The following is a 22,244-nucleotide window of genomic DNA, read 5'->3' on the forward strand; positions in this document are numbered from 1 at the left end:
GGCTGCTCTCCAGAAGCAGACAGGTAGCGTCAAATACGGACACGCGCATTGTCATCATCACTGATCCGCTCGCACTGCTGCTGCGCACGACTAGGCTACTGACACGACAGTGATACAGAGAGGAAAACACAATTTCAGGCGACGAGAAAAAGCTTCGTAAAAAGGCAAACACGGAGTAGACGGTGAGACACCATGAGGTTGGTCCTGTCCGTGGTGTTTTGTGGAGCTCTCGTTGGCCTGGCAGCGTTCACAGATGCAGCCCCAAGTAGCTCGGGTGGAGATGGCGACATCTCGTTCGAATATCATCGCTACGATGAGATGCGAAAGGCGCTTGTGTCCGTTTGGTTGCAGTGTCCTTCCATCTCACGTATCTACACTATCGGTGAAAGCTCTGAGGGCCGCGAGCTACTGGTCCTGGAGATGTCTGACAACCCCGGAGTTCACGAACCAGGTCAGTAAGCCCACCTAGATTACTCCTGTCAATCTCTTTGTGACAGTCACCAGCGCATTTGGTAGACTATTCATTTGGTGAAATAAAATGTAATCCCTGCCCAGATAATTTCCATTAAATCGTATAGATTCATATTGTTTCGTCCAATACAATTTTGTCCGTTATTTTGTTGCATATGGAGGTTAAAAGTCAGTCACGCATCTTTGGCACAAGCTGTCAGGTAGCAGGAGCAGTGTGAGATGGGTTCAGGTGTTAATGTTTTTTAATAGTGTATTGAGTTCATCCTTTCTAAATGGGCCTATAACCCATCAATCTAGGCTATAAACAATACAGGGGGAAATTCTACAGGTAACGTTAGATGTTGAAGCGCAGGGTTGAACGTAATCTAGTGGTCGCCATTTTGCGCGATAGAATCAACTCGCTTGTACTAAAAAACTAAAAGACGTAGATTGTCCAAGCTTTTGTGAACCACGCATCATGCCTTATTTTAATAATACAATTTATGATAATAGATAAACAAACGTAAGTGACCATAGTAACCACATAACCACGCAAGTTTTTTTACACATAGAGGCGTGAGTTTATATGCCAGAGAGCAGTAGAGGGCCTTGATTATTCACTCCCCACCCCACTCCTTAGATCATAGCCTGGATTGGAGGTCCTTTTGGTGTAGGCTATGTAAGAGAGAGAGATAGAGAGATACATTGATACTGTGCTAACTCAGCCTTTAGAATGCCATTATGTTGTTGGGTGTTTGTTCATGAAATAATGCAATTCACTGTGTGTAATTATTTTAGATCTTTGCACTACAGATTTCTGCCTCAGTAAAATCAATGGGTCGGAAATGTTCCTGGTACCTTAGTGATTTAGCAGGTAGGCTACACTATGTTGACAGAAAGAGGAGTCTCCAGGATATTGTGTTCATGCAGTGTTCCTCTCTGACAGAGGACTGATGACATAATATGACCAGAGGACAACATGAGCTGTTGAGGTAAAATAATGAGGCAAAGGAGTCAAATGTTCCTAAATGCAGCACTGCAGAGGAATTGATTAATTATTTGATTTTCATCACGGTTGATGTTCAATAGTTGACTTGACTTGTAGCCATTGGGTAGAGGTTCCTTGTGGTCATGTTTAGTGTGTGTGTGTGTGTGTGTGTGTGTGTGTCTGTTAATTAAGGGGGTGCAGTAGAGGGGTAAGTGTGACTAAAATAGCCCAGTTAGTCCCCCATTTGAGAGTGTGTGTGCACTGGGAGTGAGTCACTGGATGGATGGAGCCGTTATTGCTACCAGATGAGTTTCAGCAAGTGCCCCTGCCTTGTTACCAAGAGCAACCAGCTGCTCCCCAGTGGCTGCACACCAAAGGGAAAAAAACAGATTGAGATGATTAAGATTGAGAAGGATGGATAATATTGATGATTGAGATTGAGAAGGATGGATAATATTGCACTTCTGTTCTGTCATTTCCATCATGTGTTTTGACCCATCACAGTGAGTGTAATGGAGAAATCTGAGGTGAGGCAGGAATAGTCGTTTCCGTGGTGACAGATCGGCTTATTGCTGGGGGCTGTGTGGTGCACTTGTGTGGTTGGCTGAGGGTGAGGGGGACTTAGGCGCGCAATGCCTTGTGTCTCGCTCAGACCATCTGTTCCCACTGTGTAGCCACACACGCACACGCTCACGCTCACACAACCACATACATAGTGTGTGTGTGCTTGTGTTAAAAGGTAAAAAAAAAAACACGTCACAACAAAACTTTTTGTTTTGATTTGAGTTGGCATAACAAAAGAAAAAGCTCATGATGACATGGATGTGGTATATCCAGCTGGAGGTGAATACTTGTCATGTTTCCACAGAACATGCCTAACGTGGCTTATATGTGTGTGCTTCAGTTGAGCTTCAGGGAAACACTAATGGGGTGGCAATGCCTGGAAACAGATCCAGCCTTTTGGGAAAGCTTTTACCAGGCAGAAGATTGAGAAAGCAGCCCATAAGGTGGAATCAGAAAAGCTTATTCAAAACCAGAATGGTTTCAGCTTTCAGAAAAAGCCCAGCCTTATAGCCAGGGGCAAGGGGGCCAAACGAAGAACCAGGCTACATGGCCTGAAAAAAGACATGATTCCTATTGTCTGACGTTTGGTGAATCTGGTATGTGTCTTACGTATAAACTAAAATGATTTTAGGGTATGTATTGGATGTCTGGTGTTAGGCTAAATATTCAACTGTCATTCTGTGTTTTTGTCATTCTGTCTCTCTTTTGTAGTTTTGGACATGTTAAATCTGTGCTAAAACTGTGCACATTTTTAAAATCGAAGGAGAACACTTGTTGGAAACCATATGAAAAATTAATATATTTCTGGCTACCGAAGGGCATTGATTGTATTGTGACAGTTAAACACTATGAGATCTCTATTCCCCTCCATAGAATGCACTTAATGTAATGTCCACAGTCATGTGTAGTCGACAAAGCTTTGCTAACAACAAGGCTGGTAATATGATACCAACACTATTAAGGCAATATAGCAACGTGGTGCAAAACATGACAAACAATTAGACAGAATCATACATAAGTCATGGCATAAGTTTTTTTTTTTTTTTTTAATTCAAAGCATTGTATGCCTTGGGTTAGTGCTGGGCGGTATACCGGTGTATATTTTCGTTATGATATGAATTTTTAATATACCGCCATACCGGTGTATTTGATTACACAACGTTTGGAACGCTGCGCCGCGCTACAGTGTTTCAGACAGGACTTTCTTCACACGCATGCATGGTGCCAATGCGAGGCATAGTGAGGGTAAACACAAAACACCTTACGTTTTTCCCCTGAAGTATGACCCTTAAGGCTTAATTTCTCCTTAGGTAGGGGGTTTATTTTTTTTTTGTTGCACAGAATACCTTAAATTGCTTCTTTAGTTAAGAAAAAACGTTAAGGGATACTGCATTGAAAGGGATTTACCATCACGGAAATTCTATTGAGATTGTTTAACAGCTGTAACTAGCTGGCTAGTAGGTGATGTTAGTTAGCAACCCACCCGAACACAGTGAAGTTTAATGTTCTTATCATTCATCTCACCTTAAGAATATTCGCTGAAATTATCCAGGTAGCAAGTAAAGCATGTTATAGACATGCACTGAGCAATACTAGCTGGCTAGTTAGAAATGATCCTGTCATCAGTGAACCAAAACGAACTTTTTTGTTAATGTTTTGCCTAGCGAACCGAACTAAAGCTCATGGCAGGCTAACAAGACATCCACATCCACATGAAGTTAACGTTAGCCTACCACTAAAGTCATGTAAACCACACAATAACAATAAGGCATGTTTCTGATAGGCCTATTTGACAGAGTAGGGCCTAAGCATATTAGCAGAGAGGTTTTATTTTAAATTGTATAACTTTCAAAAAAGTATAATTATTGCAAGTTGCACTACTTTTTGTATTGGTTTTATACAAAATGTTTGTGAAATTTGCACAGTAAAAGTTCTGTATTTTAACTGCAATTGTCTTTGCATTCTGATTAGATTCTTCATTAGAATCATGAGTGGCTCTTTGTAAACAGCATCATTTTCTGGGGCCATGCAAAACTGCATTACCACTAGTCAGTGTGGAGTTATTCTACATCATGACAGTAAAATAGACCATCCTTACTCAATGTACTGCAGCAATTCCTCTCCCAACCTGTAGAAAATGCTGTGAACATCTGATTATGCATGGGGGGAAAAATACTGTCATATACCGTGAAACCGTAAGAATTTTGAAAAATACTGTGATATACATTTTTGGTCATACCGCCCAGCACTACCTTGGGTATAACTTTTTTTCCTCATTAATAATTTCTATTTAAATATTAAAATGAAGATAGACACAGTGCTGGTTTAGGTCAGCAATATGATTACTGCATTTTAACAGTAGCAAGTTAAGGACTCCAAAGTGTCACATAACGGGAGACAGAGCATCTGCATGTTTTATAAGCTAGGTGCAATAGATGATATGGAGATTTGTTCCAACTTCAACTGTGACAGGCAATTAATAGGCTGATCAGCAACATGTATAAATAATAATTGCACTTTCAAAAAGGGTTCTATTAATGAGGTACATTTTGGACTCTTTTTTTACCTACTGCATCATTAAAATGAAAATCCAAGCCACATTGCATTCCCAGCTTCAGGGAACAAACAACAGATGTGTACTTATCTGTGATGGTAGAGTGCACTTTAGTGTGCTGAAGACTGAAGAGTGAATGTGAAAAGTCATGCTTAATGAGGAACCAGTTTCAAGGCACAACCGGTCTCTTTTGGTGGTGATAATTATGGTGTAATAGCATTGTTTGATCAAGAAATGCAGCGCCATCACTCCTCTCTCTCTCTCTCTCTCTCTTTCTCTCTCTTATACACACAAAGAGAGAGGGAACAGTGAGTCAATGTGACAGACGAACAGGCTGTGTTGTGTCTTATGTAAAGTGATTTATTTTGGGGATTAATTTTACATTTACTCTCTCTCTGTATCCTTTCCCTCTCCCACGTATGTTTATGTGTGCTTGGACATCTTTGTACACATCATTTCATCAATGTGATGTCTCTATCTAGTGATGCAGGCCCAGCTATAGAGGTGTGTTCAAATAACACGGCTGTGTCTTCATTTGGAGAAAGAGCATATTGACGTCAGAGAAATGAATGATTCACCATTTCACTTCAGTTGGTGTGTGTGTGTGTGTGTGTGTGTGTGTGTGTGTGTGTGTGTGTGTGTTTGATCAACACAGCTTACTGCCTCATTTCCTAAAGGCCTTTCTATCAGCTGTGTGTGTGTGTGTGCACAAGCAAGCTAAAGGAATATCATGAAATTACAGATATTTTTATAACAGCATTAACTCCAATATAAAAAATAACACTTTGATTGTATATGACAAAATAAAGCTGATTTTGCTTCTTTGTCATGTTAAATTAAAGCAAATTTACCTTCAAACGAACCAACAAACTAAATGAACAGTCTTTCAACTCTAAGAAAGACAATTGCTTTTGTCTTTTGCTTTCAGCTAATAAAAACAACTTTAACTGAAACTAAGTGGACCTGCAGCTCAGCATGTAACACTAGCGAATCATCAACAACAGCAACAACCAAAAAAACGAAGACAAACTCCAAAAGAAGCTTATAATATCAATGTTTTGCTTTATTTGAACATTTTCAGCCCACATTTTTGTAAGATAGGTCCAGACATAGCAATAATGGCCTACAAAATGAACTATAGTGCATGAGTGTCATATCTAGTTGAATAAGAATATGTAACATTTTGTTCAGTGTAACCCCTCACCTGCTAAGCAGGCCTTTCACAAAGTTTTAGTCATTGGTGGCAGCATGCAATTTAAAACAATTTCAAACTGTCCCCTTAGGCACAATTTATTAAGCATCAACTTAAAGGTGCTCTAAGCGCTGTTGGGTAATGTCACTTCTGTTGACGTTAAAACAAAACAGAGCTAGCTTGCCCCTCCCTCCCCCACCCTCCCGTGCAACTGAAGCTCTCCTAAATGCGTATCTCGTCGGTGCATTGCTGGAAAAGTTTGTTATGTTTCATGGTCCTGGCTGCACCAGGCTGTTTTGTTGCCGTTTTTTGCAGCCTGGGCTGTTTACAGAGACCATGTTTTGTTTTTTTTTGTTTACAGTGTATTCAGAGGACAGGTAGCTAGTCCCCTGAATACATACAAAATTGTGAGGTAATGTTTGCTACACTCTGGGGGGCACTTTTAACTCATGCACCCAGACCAGAGTGTAACTTTGTAGCCTACTGACTTCGCTAGCTGTTGGGCACTTTTAACTCATGCACCCAGAGTGTAACATTGTAGCTGCCTGGTTGCTCTAGCTGTTGGCATGTCCTGACATCGTAGAGCAGCACAAAATCTATAGGCTTGTAGCTTACATTCTACATTTCGCAACCATGACTACTAAAAAACTCAATCAATTACCCAAGCACCATTGTATCAACCACTTTACATGCACTGGTAATTCCTTTTTTAAAATGGCATGAGCTTTCAAAACACCAGCAAAGAATTGCATGCATATTGACCCTTTCAACAATAAAAACAAAAACAATGCTTGAACGTTCTATTTGGTTCCCAATCTACTTCCTCTGCATTAAGATAACATATGGAATGTTAAAACGGAAGCCTTGTGGGGCCAACTATGATGCTGATAATGGAACTCCATAGATATATATACTGACTAGATGTCGCCTTCTGCTTCTCAGCATGCGTCAACACCGCCGCCATCTTGGAGCGGGGATCTGAAGCTCTAAACTAGTTCTCCCGTATTGTCAGTGTTACCTATTTAGCGACGCTTGGCCATCCCCAGCGATAGAAAACCTTTTTAGCGATTAGCGACAAATTTTGGAACTTCTCACAATGATGGCAAACTCGGTTTCATTGTTGAAACATCAGAAAATCACCTTTCTCATGGCTTTTTCATTTGTGAATTAAGCTACATCTCGTTCGCCCAAAGCATTGACCCATGATTTTAAAAGTAACGACTGTCCTATGTAGTAGCAGACCATGTTAAAGCACGGAAGTAAATGTTCTACAGATCTACAGCAACTTCTGGTGAGATTACAACTTACATGAGTCAACGAGACGAGAGGTATGTGGCCTCAACCAGAGCCTGTCTACGGAGATCCTGTATACTTTCATTGTATCGAACCCGGTTGCAGTTCACTCACTGTTCCTCTAGGGGCCGCCGATAGCTAGTGCAGAATGAATGGGAGTCTATGGGGCTAGACGGGTAAAATGTATCTTTATTATCGTCAAAAGCTTAGTTTTCTCTAGACTCGACCATAAACACATGCCTGTCAGTTGGAACAACCCAAAAAACTAGATAGTTGCTTGAGATTTTGACGATTTATGGTGATTTTATTTTCGTTAGATCTTTGCCTAGATTGACGCTAATGCATTATAGAGGAGTGGATCACCGCGGCAAGATGGCATCTCGATTGACGCATTCGTTCCAATGAACAGCAGTAGTCAAGGCGACATCTAGTCAGTATATATATCTATGATGAAAGTCTATAGTGGACAGTGAAAGTGATGGGGTTGCGTGTCTGTTATTACTGTGTCACAGTATAACCAGATATAAACAGACTGTATCACAGTATAACCAGTTTGGATGGGATTGGATTGGATAATCTTTAATGTCCCCAATGGGCAATTTGGTTCACAAGTGCTCAGCACCCATAAACATAGAATCACATGACACATAAATAAGGGCATGAAGTACACACAATAAATCGAAATTAGCAGATCATAGCAGTTGTTTTGTTAGATTTCAGTTAAATTGACTCAATAAAGATGAATAAAAGATTTTTAGAAGTGATCTGTGTCAACATTGAATTTCCTTTAACTCAAGGAAAACAGTCTCTGATTGGCCTCTCTGCAGATGGAATCAGTGTTGGCATCAAAGGTCAATTTATCACCCAAGATGGCGTCCAAGCATTTGTACTTGCTTACTGTCGCCACAGCTGTGCCATTGATGGCAGTCAGAGCTGTGGAAGAAGGTTACGACCAGTGGAGGTCAACACTCTTATGTCTGAAAGATGCTGTTGCGTAGAAAAGTCATTACACCTTGTAATAAAATTGTCTAAGACTGGACCGTGGCCCACCGCATGGTCCTGCAGGAGACAATCACTCATTAGCCTACTTGATTATGTACCTCGACTCAAACTTACTCTGACAGTCATTGGTGTAATTATTAGCCTACTTGATTATGTACCTGGACTCAAACTTACTCGTGACAGTCATTGGTGTAATTATTAGCCTACTTGATTATGTACCTGGACTCAAACTTACTCTGACAGTCATTGGTGTAATTATTAGCCTACTTGATTATGTACCTGGACTCAAACTTACTCTGACAGTCATTGGTGTAATTATTAGCCTACTTGATTATGTACCTGGACTCAAACTTACTCGTGACAGTCATTGGTGTAATTATTAGCCTACTTGATTATGTACCTGGACTCAAACTTACTCTGACAGTCATTGGTGTAGAGCATGAGTAATAGTGGGGACAGAACACAGCCGTAGGGTGATCCTGTGGAGCCCACTCAGGCCTTAGACAAAGTGTTATTAACACTTAAATAGGACAATTGTAGTAATATAAAAGACTGACTCTTGGTGTGTGACATGAGTTGGTATAATGCTTAAATTATTGTTATACTATACTGTAAAAATGAATCCTTGTATGTGTCTGTATTTAAGGCATATAGGATTTTCGTGGGTTTCACATTCTACACATTTCTACAGCTGGGCTCATTGTTGCTGCTTTGCGGTTGATTTGGTTCCTCAGCTGAATCATGGAAAATTTGCTGTATATAAAGTCCACTTCCTCTGTTGGCCTCATGTGATTAGTGTGCATTGTGCGCCTGGAAATGACCCATCAATCACCTCAATCAATCTCTCTCTCTCTCACACATACACACATGAACACACACGTGTACACGCATACGTGTCCTTCATGCTGGACTGTGCACAGCCCTCTCATCCTCTGTGATAGCATGCATCTGCAACAGATGAAATAGAGAGATAGAGTGCTTTTACAGCTCAAGCAAGTAAATGGCAACCACACTCGCAATCATACAGCACACGAAACCCATGCGATGTGACAATGCTCAAATGCAGTTAAACAGTTAAAAACACAGTTAAAGTGTGTTTGTGTTTATTTGTGTGTGCATAGTGGTGGTGGTTGGGGGGGGGGGGGGGGGTATATCGTGTTTATAGGTCTGTGTGAGTCTGGAAGTGTGTTTGTACAACTTCGATGGAAATGTAAAATGGAGACGGTCTAACAGGGAAAAGCTGCACTCCTCCATGACCCCTGCAGCTACAACCCCCCATCTGCTCTGCATCTGGGCTGTTTCAAGTCCTGGGATTGAGAGTGTGTGTGTGTGTGTGCATGTGCAAAATGTTGGTTTTGCATTGCTTTATGTGCAGAAGAAGACCACTGTACGTCTCATCCTAATTAAAAGAGGGCAACATATCAATTACATAGAGTATAGAGTGAATAAATCATTTAAGTGATTGAATCGAAATTACATGTTTACATATTGCTTAGTAATATAAGAGTTGGTCATTTCGACTTTTCCATCATTCCATCTTTCTAAAGTGGAAGTCTGAAAGAGAGTAACACAATGGTGAACCACTCCATACCAGGGTTGTGCAAAATTCCAGAACTGAATTGAAACTGGCTCTTAAATTCCAATTCAATTCTTGAATTCCCCTTGCATTTCAATTGAGGTAGTAAAACAGGAAGCAGAATTGCAATTTTAATTTTGCACAACCCTGCTCCATACCATAGGAACATACCAGATTCCCTTTTAAAGTTGCATTTCTTGGAATCGGCACATCTTTGTCTTTTATCCAACAAAAAGGACTGTGAGAGAGTCCGATTGTCTGACCACAAGGTACCTATAGGGCAAGAGCTGGGTGTTATGTATGTTGGAGAGACAGACAGGAAATGAGAGTGAGACAGTCTGTGAAAAACAGGTCAGGAGTGATTAACAGCCAGACAGGATAGGACAGGATAGGATAAACAACGATCACACACGCCACAGACAAGACATTGGGACACAGACGTATAGAATCCAGGACACACACACAGATGTACACTCATCAAATAAAAGTCAGAATTGTCAGAGTAAGTGTGTGTCGTTGTATTTTGTCATGCCATGGGTGTTTTTTTGGAAGGAGAGAAGGATATCCATGGAAAGCTCACTTTGTGGGAATCGATTTGAGAAGATTGAGGCGGTCAGGTTTGCAGAGTCTCTAGCTCTGTTTTGGCCTATTATTTGAACTCATAGGCGAAGTGAAACTAACTTCACCGTGGTCTCATAGTCAACCATCGAAAATGTAGCCTGAAAAAAGTAACACTTATGTACCCCAATAATCATCGAATGACTGAATAAAAATCCTAAGGATATTTGTCCTGCAGAGAATTTGCTGCTTACATCTCATCTTCAGCTGTGCTTTATGCGCCTTTCATATCAGTCAGTTTTGAAGACCCTTTAGCTTCACTGTGTCTCATGTCGGCTGCCAGAATGCCCTCCACATCAGAATCAGGTTTTGTTGGCAAGTAGGTTTTCACATACAAGGAATTTGCTTTGGTCTCAAGGTGCATGGCATCCAATAATTAAAATACATAAAATACAATAACACAATAAATAGACAACATGTTAGGACAAGACAGACAACCATTAGTGACAACAAAGTGGGGTCAAGGTAAGAGATTAAGAGTCGGTGTCAGTGACGGTGGCTTTGTTGGGGAGGCCAACTGCAGTCGGGAAGAAGCCGAGTTTGTGCCGTGAGGTTTTGGTCTTGATGGACCGCAGCCCCCTGAGGTAGGGGAGTGGCTCAAAGAGATTGTGTCCAGGGTGGGAGGGGTCAGCCACAATCCTACCTGCCCGCCCCAGGGCCCTGGAGGCATGCAGGTGGAGGGGGGGTGTCAAACAGCAGCCAATCACCCTCTCAGCAGAGCGAATGATACGCTGCAGTCTGTGCTTGTCCTTGGCAGAGGCCACAGCGTACCAGATGGTGATGGAGAAGGTGAGGATGGACTCAATGATGGAGGTGGAGAAGAGCACCATGGTGACTCAGTGATGGAGGTGTAGAAGAGCACCAGCAGCACCATGATGACTCAATGATGGAGGTGGAGAAGAGCACCATGGTGACTCAATGATGGAGGTGTAGAAGAGCACCATGGTGACTCAATGATGGAGGTGTAGAAGAGCACCATGGTGACTCAGTGATGGAGGTGTAGAAGAGCACCATCAGCACCATGATGACTCAGTGATGGAGGTGGAGAAGAGCACCATGGTGACTCAATGATGGAGGTGTAGAAGAGCACCATGGTGACTCAGTGATGGAGGTGTAGAAGAGCACCATCAGCACCATGATGACTCAATGATGGAGGTGTAGAAGAGCACCATGGTGACTCAGTGATGGAGGTGTAGAAGAGCACCATCAGCACCATGAGGACTCAATGATGGAGGTGTAGAAGAGCATCATGGTGACTCAGTGATGGAGGTGTAGAAGAGCACCATGAGGACTCAGTGATGGAGGTGTAGAAGAGCACCATCAGCACCATGAGGGCTCAATGATGGAGGTGTAGAAGAGCACCATGGTGACTCAGTGATGGAGGTGGAGAAGAGCACCATCACTGGCTTTCGCAGGTTGTATTTCTTCAGCTGTCACAGGAAGTACATCCTCTGCTGTGCCTTTTTGGTGAGGGCACTGGTGTCCAGCTCCCACTTGAGGTCGTGGGTGATGATGATGCCCAGGAAGCGGAAGGACTCCACAGCGTCTACAGGGGAGCCACACAGGCTGATGGGGGCGGGTGGGGCTGAGTTCCTCCTGAAGTCCACAACCATCTCCACTGTCTTTAGAGCATTTAGCTCCAAGCTGTTTTGTCCACACCAGGACACCACATGGTCAATCTCCCACCTGTAGGCGGACTCATCACCACCAGAGATGAGCCCAATGAAGGTGGTGTCGTCCGCAAACTTTAGGAGCTTGACCGACTGGTGACTGGAGGTGCAGCTGCTTGAATACAGGGAGAAGAGTAGAGGGGAAAGGACATGTCACCCTTAGACCCGTCCACCACTAAGAACATCCTCTCTGTTCCTGCATTGTATGTGGTCTCCACAGTGTGTGGTGGTCTGCACCCGCAGGATTATGGGATGGGAATGGAGAAGGAAGTTGATGACCAACCATTCCAAAAATTGTCACAGATTACCTACAGTTAAGTCTTAATTCAGTCGTGGATATAGAATAGCACATTTCATTAGTTTAATATGACCCAGTCGTGTGATAAATAGCTCTGGGAAGGATTATAAAAAAGAGTTTATTTCCTTGTGATCATGCCAAAGACTAAAAGGTGTAGATCCCAAATTTCCATTGCCTTCAATAATGGGGTCAGCCTACTCTCAGACAGAATATCCTCCCTGATCTCCGTGCCATTTTAAGCCAGATTGAAATGCTGTGGACTGCTAATTACCTTAACACGTCCTTACCACAGACCTAATTCCATGTACAAAAGGACTGCATGGCCATAGTCATACTTAGATCAGAAAAAAATAATACAACTATGCTGATATTCTCCAAAATGAGCGTATCGTCAAAACATGCACAGGGACTTGGCCAAGCTGAGACTGAATAACTCCTGTGTAATCCTGTGTAGTTAGTGTTTTTATATGTGATTTCACGCTTCTCCTGAAACTCCATGTGTGTTCAGTTGTAGCTTATGGCTTTGTCTTTGTGTGTGTGTGTGTGCGTGTGTGTTGCAGGCGAGCCCGAGTTTAAGTACATTGGGAACATGCATGGGAACGAGGCTGTGGGACGGGAGCTGCTGATCTACCTGGCCCAGTACCTGTGCAATGAGTACCAGCAGGGGAACGACACCATCATCAACCTCCTCCACTCCACACGCATACACATCATGCCCTCTATGAACCCCGACGGCTTTGAGAAGGCTGCCTCCCAGGTAACCCCCCCCCCCCACACACACACACACACACACATTTACATGTATTTATTTAGTAGACACTTCTATCTAAAGCGCCTTACATATGTCAATTCTGTTACAAGGGCCATTGTCCCCAGAGCAACTCGGGGTTCAGTGCTTTGCTCAAGGGCTCAACGGTAGAAGCCGGGAATTGAGCCCACAACTTTTGGTGGCTCATTTCCTTAACCACTACACACATGCACACACAGGTGTATAAACATGTCCATAGACACACACCCACTGCTACACAGGAAAATGCACATACAAACACAATATGGGATTTCATATACAGATTATTAGTAGATTTAACAGCGAAACAAATACTTTCTCATACAACTGCATTTGATATCCTGCCTGACCTCTTATTTCCCCTCTCTCTCTCTCTCTCTCTCTCTCTCTCTCTCTCTCTCTTTCTCTCTCTCTCTCTTCCTTTCCTTACCCTGTGTGTGTGTGTGTATCTGTGTGTGTGTGTATATCTGTGTGTGTGTGTGTGTGTATATCTGTGTGTGTGTGTGTATCTGTATATCTGTGTGTGTGTGTGTGTGTGTGTGTGTGTGTGTGTGTGTGTGTGTGTGTGTGTGTGTATGTGTGTGTGTATAGTCAGGTGAGATGAAGGACTGGTTTGTGGGTCGCAGTAATGCCCAGGGCATTGATCTGAACCGGAACTTTCCCGACCTGGACCGCATTGTCTACATGAACGAGAGAGATGGAGGACCCAACAATCACCTGCTGCTGAACATGAAGAAGGCCGTGGATGAGAACACCAAGGTGAGAGAGAGAGAGAGAGAGAATAAAGGAGGATAGTATTATAAATTAATTGTATAGTAAAGGAATAAGAGAGTGTTGATGGTAATTTGATACCACAGATGAATGAAGACCCAGTCAGACCGGTAGGAAAAATCCGAAACAGAGTTTTATTTACAATGATGCGCATCAAAGGAGAGACAGCGTGACTTCACACACAGATGTACACAGGGACAGTACAGGAACAGAATGCAATAGCAACAGTCATCTCATGTGGAGGAACACATCACAGAAACATCAGGGCATAAACCACTTATGAATATAAAGATCATAAGTTCCAATTCCAATACTCTCAGTACAGCTGAAGAGAGTCCGGAAGTCAAACAAAGAGGTTGGATGTTGGATGCAGCTCAAAGTTTTACATTTGGAGCATTTATCACAATAATAGAGAGAAAAACAAATTGTAATAATACAAACAAACAATAAATAAATAAAACATCTCCGATTTAGAATTAAGTAGAAATGCGAATTCACAAGATGGTAAAGAGAGGTCCTCAAAGATGTGGACCCCCAGGGACTTCTCCTCCCCTGTCTTTGTGCGATACTAACCCCTTTCCCCTGACCCTCCTATAAATACATATGCATGACACAGAAAAGCACAAATAGCCATTCTCAGCTCCCGCGACAGGCAGTCTGCACTTTTTCCTCAGTGTGGCCTGTTTGTACATACCTCGCCTTGTTTTTACGCACATGTTGCGAATCAAATACGCCTGAAGTGGACGAAAAAACGTTAGTGCATCTGCCCCCCAGAAACTTGAAGCTGGTGACACCCTTCCTGTAGGCCGTCTCATTGTTGTTGCTGATGAGACCAATCACAGTAGTGTCGTCTACAAACTTGACAATGGTGTTAGTCATGTACAGGTGTGCAGTCGTAGGTGAAGAGGGAGTACAGGAGAGGGCTCAGCGCACATCCCTGTGGTACGCCGGTGTTCAGGGTGAGGGTTGAGGAGGTGAGGTTATCTAACCTAACAGACTGTGGTCTGTTGGATAGGAAGTCCAGAATCCAGTTACAGAGGGAGGTATTGATGCCCAATTCTCTGAGTTTGGTGATCAGTTTGGAGGGGATGATGGTGTTGAATGCTGAACTGAAGTCAATGAACAGCATTCTCGCTATTGCCAAGGTGGGGCAGGGCAGAGTGAAGTGCCGTAGATATGGCATCCTCTGTGCTCCTGTTCTGACGGTAGGCGAATTGGAAGGGGTCCAGTGAGGGTGATGAACAGGTCTTAAGGTGGGCCAGGACCAGTCTCTCGAAGCACTTCATGATGATGGGGTGAGTGCAACTGGACAGAAGTCATTAAGGCTTGTTGCAGTGGAGTGGTCGCACCAGCACAATGGAGGTGGTTTTAAAGCACACGGGGACAGCTGCCTGGGCTAGTGACAGATTAAATATGTCAGTCCAAACCTCAGTCAGCTGCACTGCACAGGCCCTGAGGATGCGTCTGGGGATATCATCAGGACCAGCAGCCTTATGTGCATTAGTCTTGCTCAGTGCCGCACACACATCGGTGGTGGAGAGTGTGAGAGGCTGGTGATCTGCAGAGACCACAGCCTTGATGGCCACCTCCTTGTTGTTCCTGTCAAAGTGGCCATAGAAATGGTTCAACTCATCAGGCAAGGAGGTGTTGGTGGTGGGGGGGTGGAGTTAGTAGTTTTGTAATCTGTGATGGCCTGGATGCCTTGGCATATGCATCAGGGGTCAAGAGTTGTTCTTGAAGCGATCCTTAGAAATCTATGGGATTACGCTGATAAAGATGTCAGAATTGCAGGAACCGATGTCTGATTTGACCAAAAATACTTGAGATAAACAAGCATATTATCACTTACTTTAAAAGTTCTAAAAGCTTAACTAAAAGCTCTCATATAGAGTTGTTTTCAGGTCTTTTTTAAAGATGTTTACAGAATTTGCCTGTTTGATGTACAGAGGCAGGGTGTTCCATAGCTTCGGTGCATAATGGATAAAAGCAGCTTCTCCGCTTTGCTTGTGGAGCACTTTGAGCACAATTTAAAAAGATTAGCATTGGAAGATCTAAATATCCTTTATGTTTGATAAGATATTAAAAGTTCAGAGATGTATAAAGGTGCTATGGAATTTAGAGCTATAAAATAATGTTTCCAAAATCGTTTCAGTGGTTCATCAACTCGTAACAGGGTGAACGGCAGTTCTGCATTCGCTTTGCGGCCCTCTATCGGCTATAACCGCACTATTTAAGTTTGCCAGATCGGGGATATGGGGAAAAAAATCGTTTCAGTGAGTCATGACTCCCTGATGAAGGCTTGTTTGCCGAAACGCGTCAGAGTTTTTTTTAAAGGTTTAAATGTAACCAAGTCAACAAAATAAAGGCTTTTTAACCTTTGACAATTGAGAGTGCCTTGGAATCCCCTGTTTTGTTCTCATCTACATTTTCCCATCCAAAGAGCACCTCAAACAAACAAATTTGAGTCCAGGAAGCGCTCCTAGACAGACATTTTTTGAATTTTACTGATATGGGGCTTGAAGCTTAACTCTGTATCTAAGATGACACCTAGGCTTGTTACTTTTGGTTCCCAAGATTACTAAGAACGTGTCTCGCTTTGATTGTAGTCCAACCAACAGTAACTGTTTATCGTCATTTAGCTTTAAAAAAAAAAGGAAGCATGATTAATGGAAGCATGCGATAAGGGAACAAAGGCCATCTGGGTTTGTTGGCTCCACATAAATATATAATTGGGTATCGTCTGCATAGCTGTGGAAGTTTACATTATGCTGACTTATGATGTTTCCTAACAAAGCATATATAGGGAAAAAGCAGAGGACCAGGGCAGCTCCCTTGGGCTACACCAAAGGCCAAATCATGTTTTACAGACACATGATCCTCTAGACTGACATAAAAATCTCTAACAGTAGTGTAGGTTTGAAACCAGTTTAAAACATTATCAGAGAGACCAACCCACTTTGCAAGGTGGAATTAAAAAGGTTATGATCAATGGTGTCGAAGCTGCTCTCAAATCTAGAGTAATAAGGATTGAGACTTTGTTTAAGTCAGTAGCAAGTCTGAGATCATAAACTATTTTTACTAGGGCCGTTTCTGTGCTGTGATTTGATCTAAAACCTGATTGGAATTCTTCGAGAATACTGTTTTTTTGAGGAAGGTATTAAGTTGTTTAGCCTACAAACAACTTTTTTCAAGTACTTTGCTCAGGAGACGTAGGTTTGATATAGGCCTGTAATTATTCAGTATAGTATGGTTAAGATATAGCCTGACGAGCCAGACCCACATTAAAATGTAGGGTCTGGGCACTCACCGTTCGCAGTGCTCAGCGTGAGGGGCGGGATAATCGGTTGTCTTTCAAATTCCCTCTGCATGCAATAAGACGCTATGAGTCCCATGCCTTTTCCCACCAGCGGAGCTAGTTGGCTAGTTCAAACTTTCTGTCACACTGTTCACCAACAGCAACATCCATCTTCTTTGTTTTCAAGTAGCAGGGAATTCAAGCCAAACCGTTGCAACTCTGCTTTCAATCATTATGTTAAGCCCGCCTAACGACTCTATACACGATTTGATTGATTGATTTTTTGAGCTCACAAGCCAACGGAGAGTTGCTAGACTAGCCCTGGCAGCAAATGCAATTTGCTGCCGCTAGGGTGTGTCTAGATTTCTAGGCTAGTTAAGATACATATATTGTATCCTGATGGGTACAATAATGCAACACAACTAGACTGAACATTTGGAGTAGAACTACACTGAAGTCATTATGAGGACAGTAGTGAGAACAGGCGCGCTCAACTTCAAATCTCACAACAATTTCGGGTGCAATTTAAAAAGTGACAGCTTAGAATAGAAAAAACGCACTCTCAAGTATATTCTCTTTACTTATTTATTAATGCCATGTCCAGACACGTTTCGGCCTATTCCATCGTCAGTGTGTCACTGAAACGAAACGCATCTGTGGACATGGCATTAAGTAAATAGAATATACTTGAGAGTGCGGTTTCATTATGAGGACAGACAACGGCCATAAGTGTATAGATGTATGTGTCCCTCACTTTTGGCCCATTACTTCTTGTGTAGTTATCTTGTGTCATAAGTCCACTTAGCGTGTATGTGTGTTTGTGTGTTTCAGCTGGCCCCTGAGACCAAATCGGTCATCCACTGGATCATGGACATCCCCTTTGTCCTGTCTGCCAACCTGCATGGAGGAGATGTAGTGGCCAACTACCCCTATGATGAGACACGCAGTGGTACGCTCCGTCATACAGCACCACAGTGTGGCCCATCTGCAGTGTGTGCTGTGTGTGTGTGTGTGTGTGTGTGCATGTGTGTGCATATGTGTGTGTGTGTGTGCTGCATGTGTGTGCATATGTGTGTGTGTGTGCTGCATGTGTGTGCATATGTGTGTGTGTGTGTGTGTGTGTGTGTGCGCGCAAGTCCTATGGAGTTTAAAACAGGCTCTTTACAGAGTTATGACTCACTGCTCTGCTCCCACTCACACTTTTATAGAGAAGGAGAGTAATAGACAGCAGATGCTGGTGAAGGTAGATGTAGTCTAAACATAGTGTGTGTGTGTATGTGTGTTTTCTCCATATGCTGTAAGTTGTATGCCTAGGCTCTATGCCTATTATTTTTTTAGTTTTTTTTATGTTGACCCGAAATCCAGGAACATCACATTATTGGGCAGTGAATGCATGTAGGCTTAACTAGATTGTGGTGGATCAATCATATTGCCTTCTTAAATCGTAAAATCTTCTGTGGTCTCAGTTCACTGTCGAATGGGCCTAGCCTACCCTATGCTTGCTCAAAATATATGCTTTGTTTAGTAGAGGTGCTTCAAATTGGCGCTTTTAAAAATCGCCTGTCTCAGAATATATAGAAAAGGTCCAGGGCAATTCCGCACAAAACTGTCACATCCATATTTAGTTGCCGTTACGGACGTGACAGTTTTGCGTGGTATTGCCCCCGTATCGTTATATAGGCTAAAGCTCTGTTCTCGCTGTCTAGCTTTCTCCTCTTTGAGCAATCGATGATTTGAAAATAACTTACTTATCGTTAACTTAGATATCCATCTGATTGTTTCTCGTCCCGTCTCCTGTCCTTGCTCGTTTCAGGCTATCAGTCTCTTCTCCATAGTAGGCTACTTTACTCACTGACTCGACTTTATCAGAATTCACAGATTTCACTGGCTGAGTAGCAGCAAGCAAAATGATGGTTCCTGAAGCTCCTGAAGTAAATTCTCCTAACCAGCGAAACATTTAGCGCAGCTTTGAAATCTTAAAAATCGAAATTAGGCTATATGGTCCGGGTCCGGATAGGATCACGTCACGGTCCGGACTCGGACCGCGGTCCACCATTTGGTGACCCCTGCCATAGCAGATGTGCTTTGCCCTCCATCTTTCCCAGGCTCTACACACGAGTACAGTGCAAGCCCTGATGATGTCATCTTCAAAAGCCTGGCCCGTGCCTACTCCAGCCTGAACCCCGTGATGTCAGACCCCAACCGCCCCCCGTGCAGGAAGAACGATGACGACTCCAGCTTTAAGGAGGGCATCACTAATGGAGGGGCCTGGTACAGCGTGCCCGGAGGTAAATGCACACAACACTGGTTAGCGCTTCGGACTTGTAACCGGAGGGTTGACGGTTCGAACCCCGACCAGTAGGACCACGGCTGAAGTGCCCTTGAGCAAGGCACCTAACCCCTCACTGCTCCCGAGCGCCGCTGTAGCAGGCAGCTCACTGCGTCGGGATTAGTGTGTGCTTCACCTCACTGTGTGTTCACTGTGTTCTGAGTGTGTTTCACTAATTCACAAATTAGGATAAATGCAGAGACCAAATTTCCCTCACGGGATCAAAAGAGTATATATACATACACATACATACATATGGATCCATATTAAAACCATATACACTACCTTACACTACCACTACTTTTTTAGGTGTTGTGTAAGCAAAAGAGTTCCCGTACAACATGTATGGGACCTCCTTCAGGACTGTTACAAACCCATTCCCAGTGTCTAACGCTAAGGTGGTTGAGGGAATGCCAAGTGTGTTAAATGCTGCATCATAGCATTTCATCTGATCTTATCATCTTTTTCAGCTGAATCCTAAATATAGGCTACTTAAAAAGCATTCTCCATCCCTACATTACGCATCGTGGATTAGAATAGAATAAAAAAAATCTTTAATGTGGGTATTTCATTCGTTTTCCTGGACACAAACCCATCATTAAAGTGTAGTTTCACCTACTGGGAGGTCAGCATCACTTATTAAGTTTTCCAAATGTGCCCCGACAATAGGCTGTTTTTGCTGGTGAGCTTTCAATTAACGGGCTTTGGCTTTTTTAGAATGACATTAAGGTCGAATGGATAGGTCATAGGCCACTCTCTTGGATGCCCTCTTAATGGTGTTGGTGCTTAAAACACATTTTTATTTTAATAATTGCCAGATCATATGTGATGCTTCACATCTTATCACAAACGTGGAGGCGAAATGGCATGGCCCAGAAGGCCTAAACGATGCCAGGATGTACCGGGAATCGGGTGCGTTAGGCCTATACCTTACTAGAATATTATCAGATCCACTACAGACTAATTCATGTGTAGGCTGTAACTTAATGTTATATGTGCAATTACAGGAGAACTTGATGGGTAGGCTACTGGGGGATAGAGGATACCCATGCCTTCCGACATTCATCACCCTTCCGATAGTGGAGCACAAAGGTTTAACTTGGCCCACAGCTGCAGAACCCGCTTTAAAATAGAAAATTACATTTAAGATGCTCAAGGAGTCTATAGCCCACTCAATCTGTGACAAGGTAGGCTAGTTTAAGAAAGCATCATTTAAAGCAGTCAATAGGCCTATGTAATGTCCACTGAATTAGGCTATTTAATTGTGCTTTTGACATTAATAGGCTATCTTAAACGTACGCATTTACACGGTCAGTTAGGCTATTCTCTGCCATGCAAGCTCTCGTTCCTTGGCAGACGCTCAAGTATTGCTCTTTTTTGTTATCACAGTTCTCTCCTCCTCGTAAGCCTCGAGGAGAACTTGCTACTCCGCCTCTGAAAAATACGGTGCTCTTCGTTTCGCCGGTTTCACTCATGGTTTCAACTCTCAATAGATGATGCCTTTATAAGTTCGCCGTGAACGCGCACAACTCTAGGTTAACTAACACAGGGTTGATTGAACTAATTGGTAACCGGTGTTTTGGAACCAACAGTTCGGGTTTAGTCGCCACAGGTTCACACAGTGTTTGTTAAACCTCCTTTCTGGAATACACCCCAGTAGTGTACACTTGTTATGATATTATTTGTTTATAAACGTTTGCTATGACGACAGCATTCACACTCTTGGCATTCCCTCAACCACCTGAACGTGGTTGTAATACCTGGCGAAGGCCCGAGTGGTGGAAACGTTGTAACCTGGCCTACCATTAAACTGGGAGCATACAAGACAGTGTGCGGATATCCTTTCTTCTTTGTATGTATTTGCTAGTATCCAGCATCTGGCGAATTTGTATAGATGTGCATACATTTCCGCACTAGCCTACGTTTCAACATTTTTGACTGGTAGTGTATATTGAATGAAACCTATAACTGTTCCATTGTGTGTGACTGCAGGCATGCAGGACTTTAACTATCTGAGCAGTAACTGCTTTGAGATCACTCTGGAACTGAGCTGTGAGAAGTTCCCTCCTGAGGACACCCTCAAGCTCTACTGGGAGCAGAACAAGGACTCACTTGTCACCTACATAGAGCAGGTGTGTGCGCAGATGTATTCATGAGTATTACCATTTATGTTTTAGTGAGTGAGTGAGTGAGTGAGAGAGACTTTGTCTCATATGCAAATGTGTGTCTGCAGGTCCACCGTGGGGTCTTTGGCTTTGTGAGGGATCTCCAGGGTAACCCAATCTCCAACGCCTCTGTGTCTGTGGAAGGCATCGATCATGACATGACCACAGGTAGCCTATAGATGCACACAATATATAACACTTCTGCTGAAATGCTCAAGTTCATGGAATGTGGTTAATCTGTACTAGCTAGTGTTATTCAGTGTATATTATTTTGGCTGTACATACAGTATAAAATATAAATTCACAGTACAAACAAAACTGATCTTAATAAATAGTGACCAGGCCTTATTTTAATTAACAAGGTTGATTTTCTCTTACTTCAGAATGGGCTGTCAAGTAAATAAAAAGTGTATTTTGCCATCTAGTGGACAGTACTGATATTACATGCTAAAGAATGCCATTTCTGCTGGTCCTACTGTATTAGACTAACTGTGTCCCCTTATTCTCAGCTAAGGATGGTGATTACTGGCGTCTTCTGGCTCCTGGGAACTACAAGGTGTCAGCCTCAGTGCCCGGCTACCTCACAGTCATCAAGAAAGTGGCTGTTCCCTACAGTCCTGCCGCACGGGTAACCTATTAGCTCACATGCAGGCAACGCCTGGTAGCACAAGTACAAATGTGGGGAAAATAAA

The 22,244-nt window shown here is 42.9% G+C and overlaps 1 protein-coding gene across 1 annotated transcript in view; it reads left to right on the forward strand.

Moving 5' to 3' along the window:
• The first annotated feature begins 16 nt into the window (after positions 1–16).
• Positions 17–22,244, forward strand: part of cpe (carboxypeptidase E) — a 23,209-nt gene continuing 981 nt past the window's right edge. The window contains exons 1-8 of the mRNA XM_042082226.1: positions 17–451; positions 12,766–12,962; positions 13,584–13,751; positions 17,890–18,007; positions 19,164–19,346; positions 21,380–21,519; positions 21,621–21,720; positions 22,062–22,180. Coding sequence (XP_041938160.1) covers positions 193–451; positions 12,766–12,962; positions 13,584–13,751; positions 17,890–18,007; positions 19,164–19,346; positions 21,380–21,519; positions 21,621–21,720; positions 22,062–22,180 — 1,284 coding nt within the window. The 5' untranslated portion in view covers positions 17–192. The remainder of the gene's footprint in view (positions 452–12,765; positions 12,963–13,583; positions 13,752–17,889; positions 18,008–19,163; positions 19,347–21,379; positions 21,520–21,620; positions 21,721–22,061; positions 22,181–22,244) is intronic.

The sequence above is a fragment of the Alosa sapidissima genome, chromosome 1 (assembly GCF_018492685.1).
Source record: "Alosa sapidissima isolate fAloSap1 chromosome 1, fAloSap1.pri, whole genome shotgun sequence".
Classification (NCBI taxonomy): Eukaryota; Metazoa; Chordata; class Actinopteri; order Clupeiformes; family Clupeidae; genus Alosa; species Alosa sapidissima.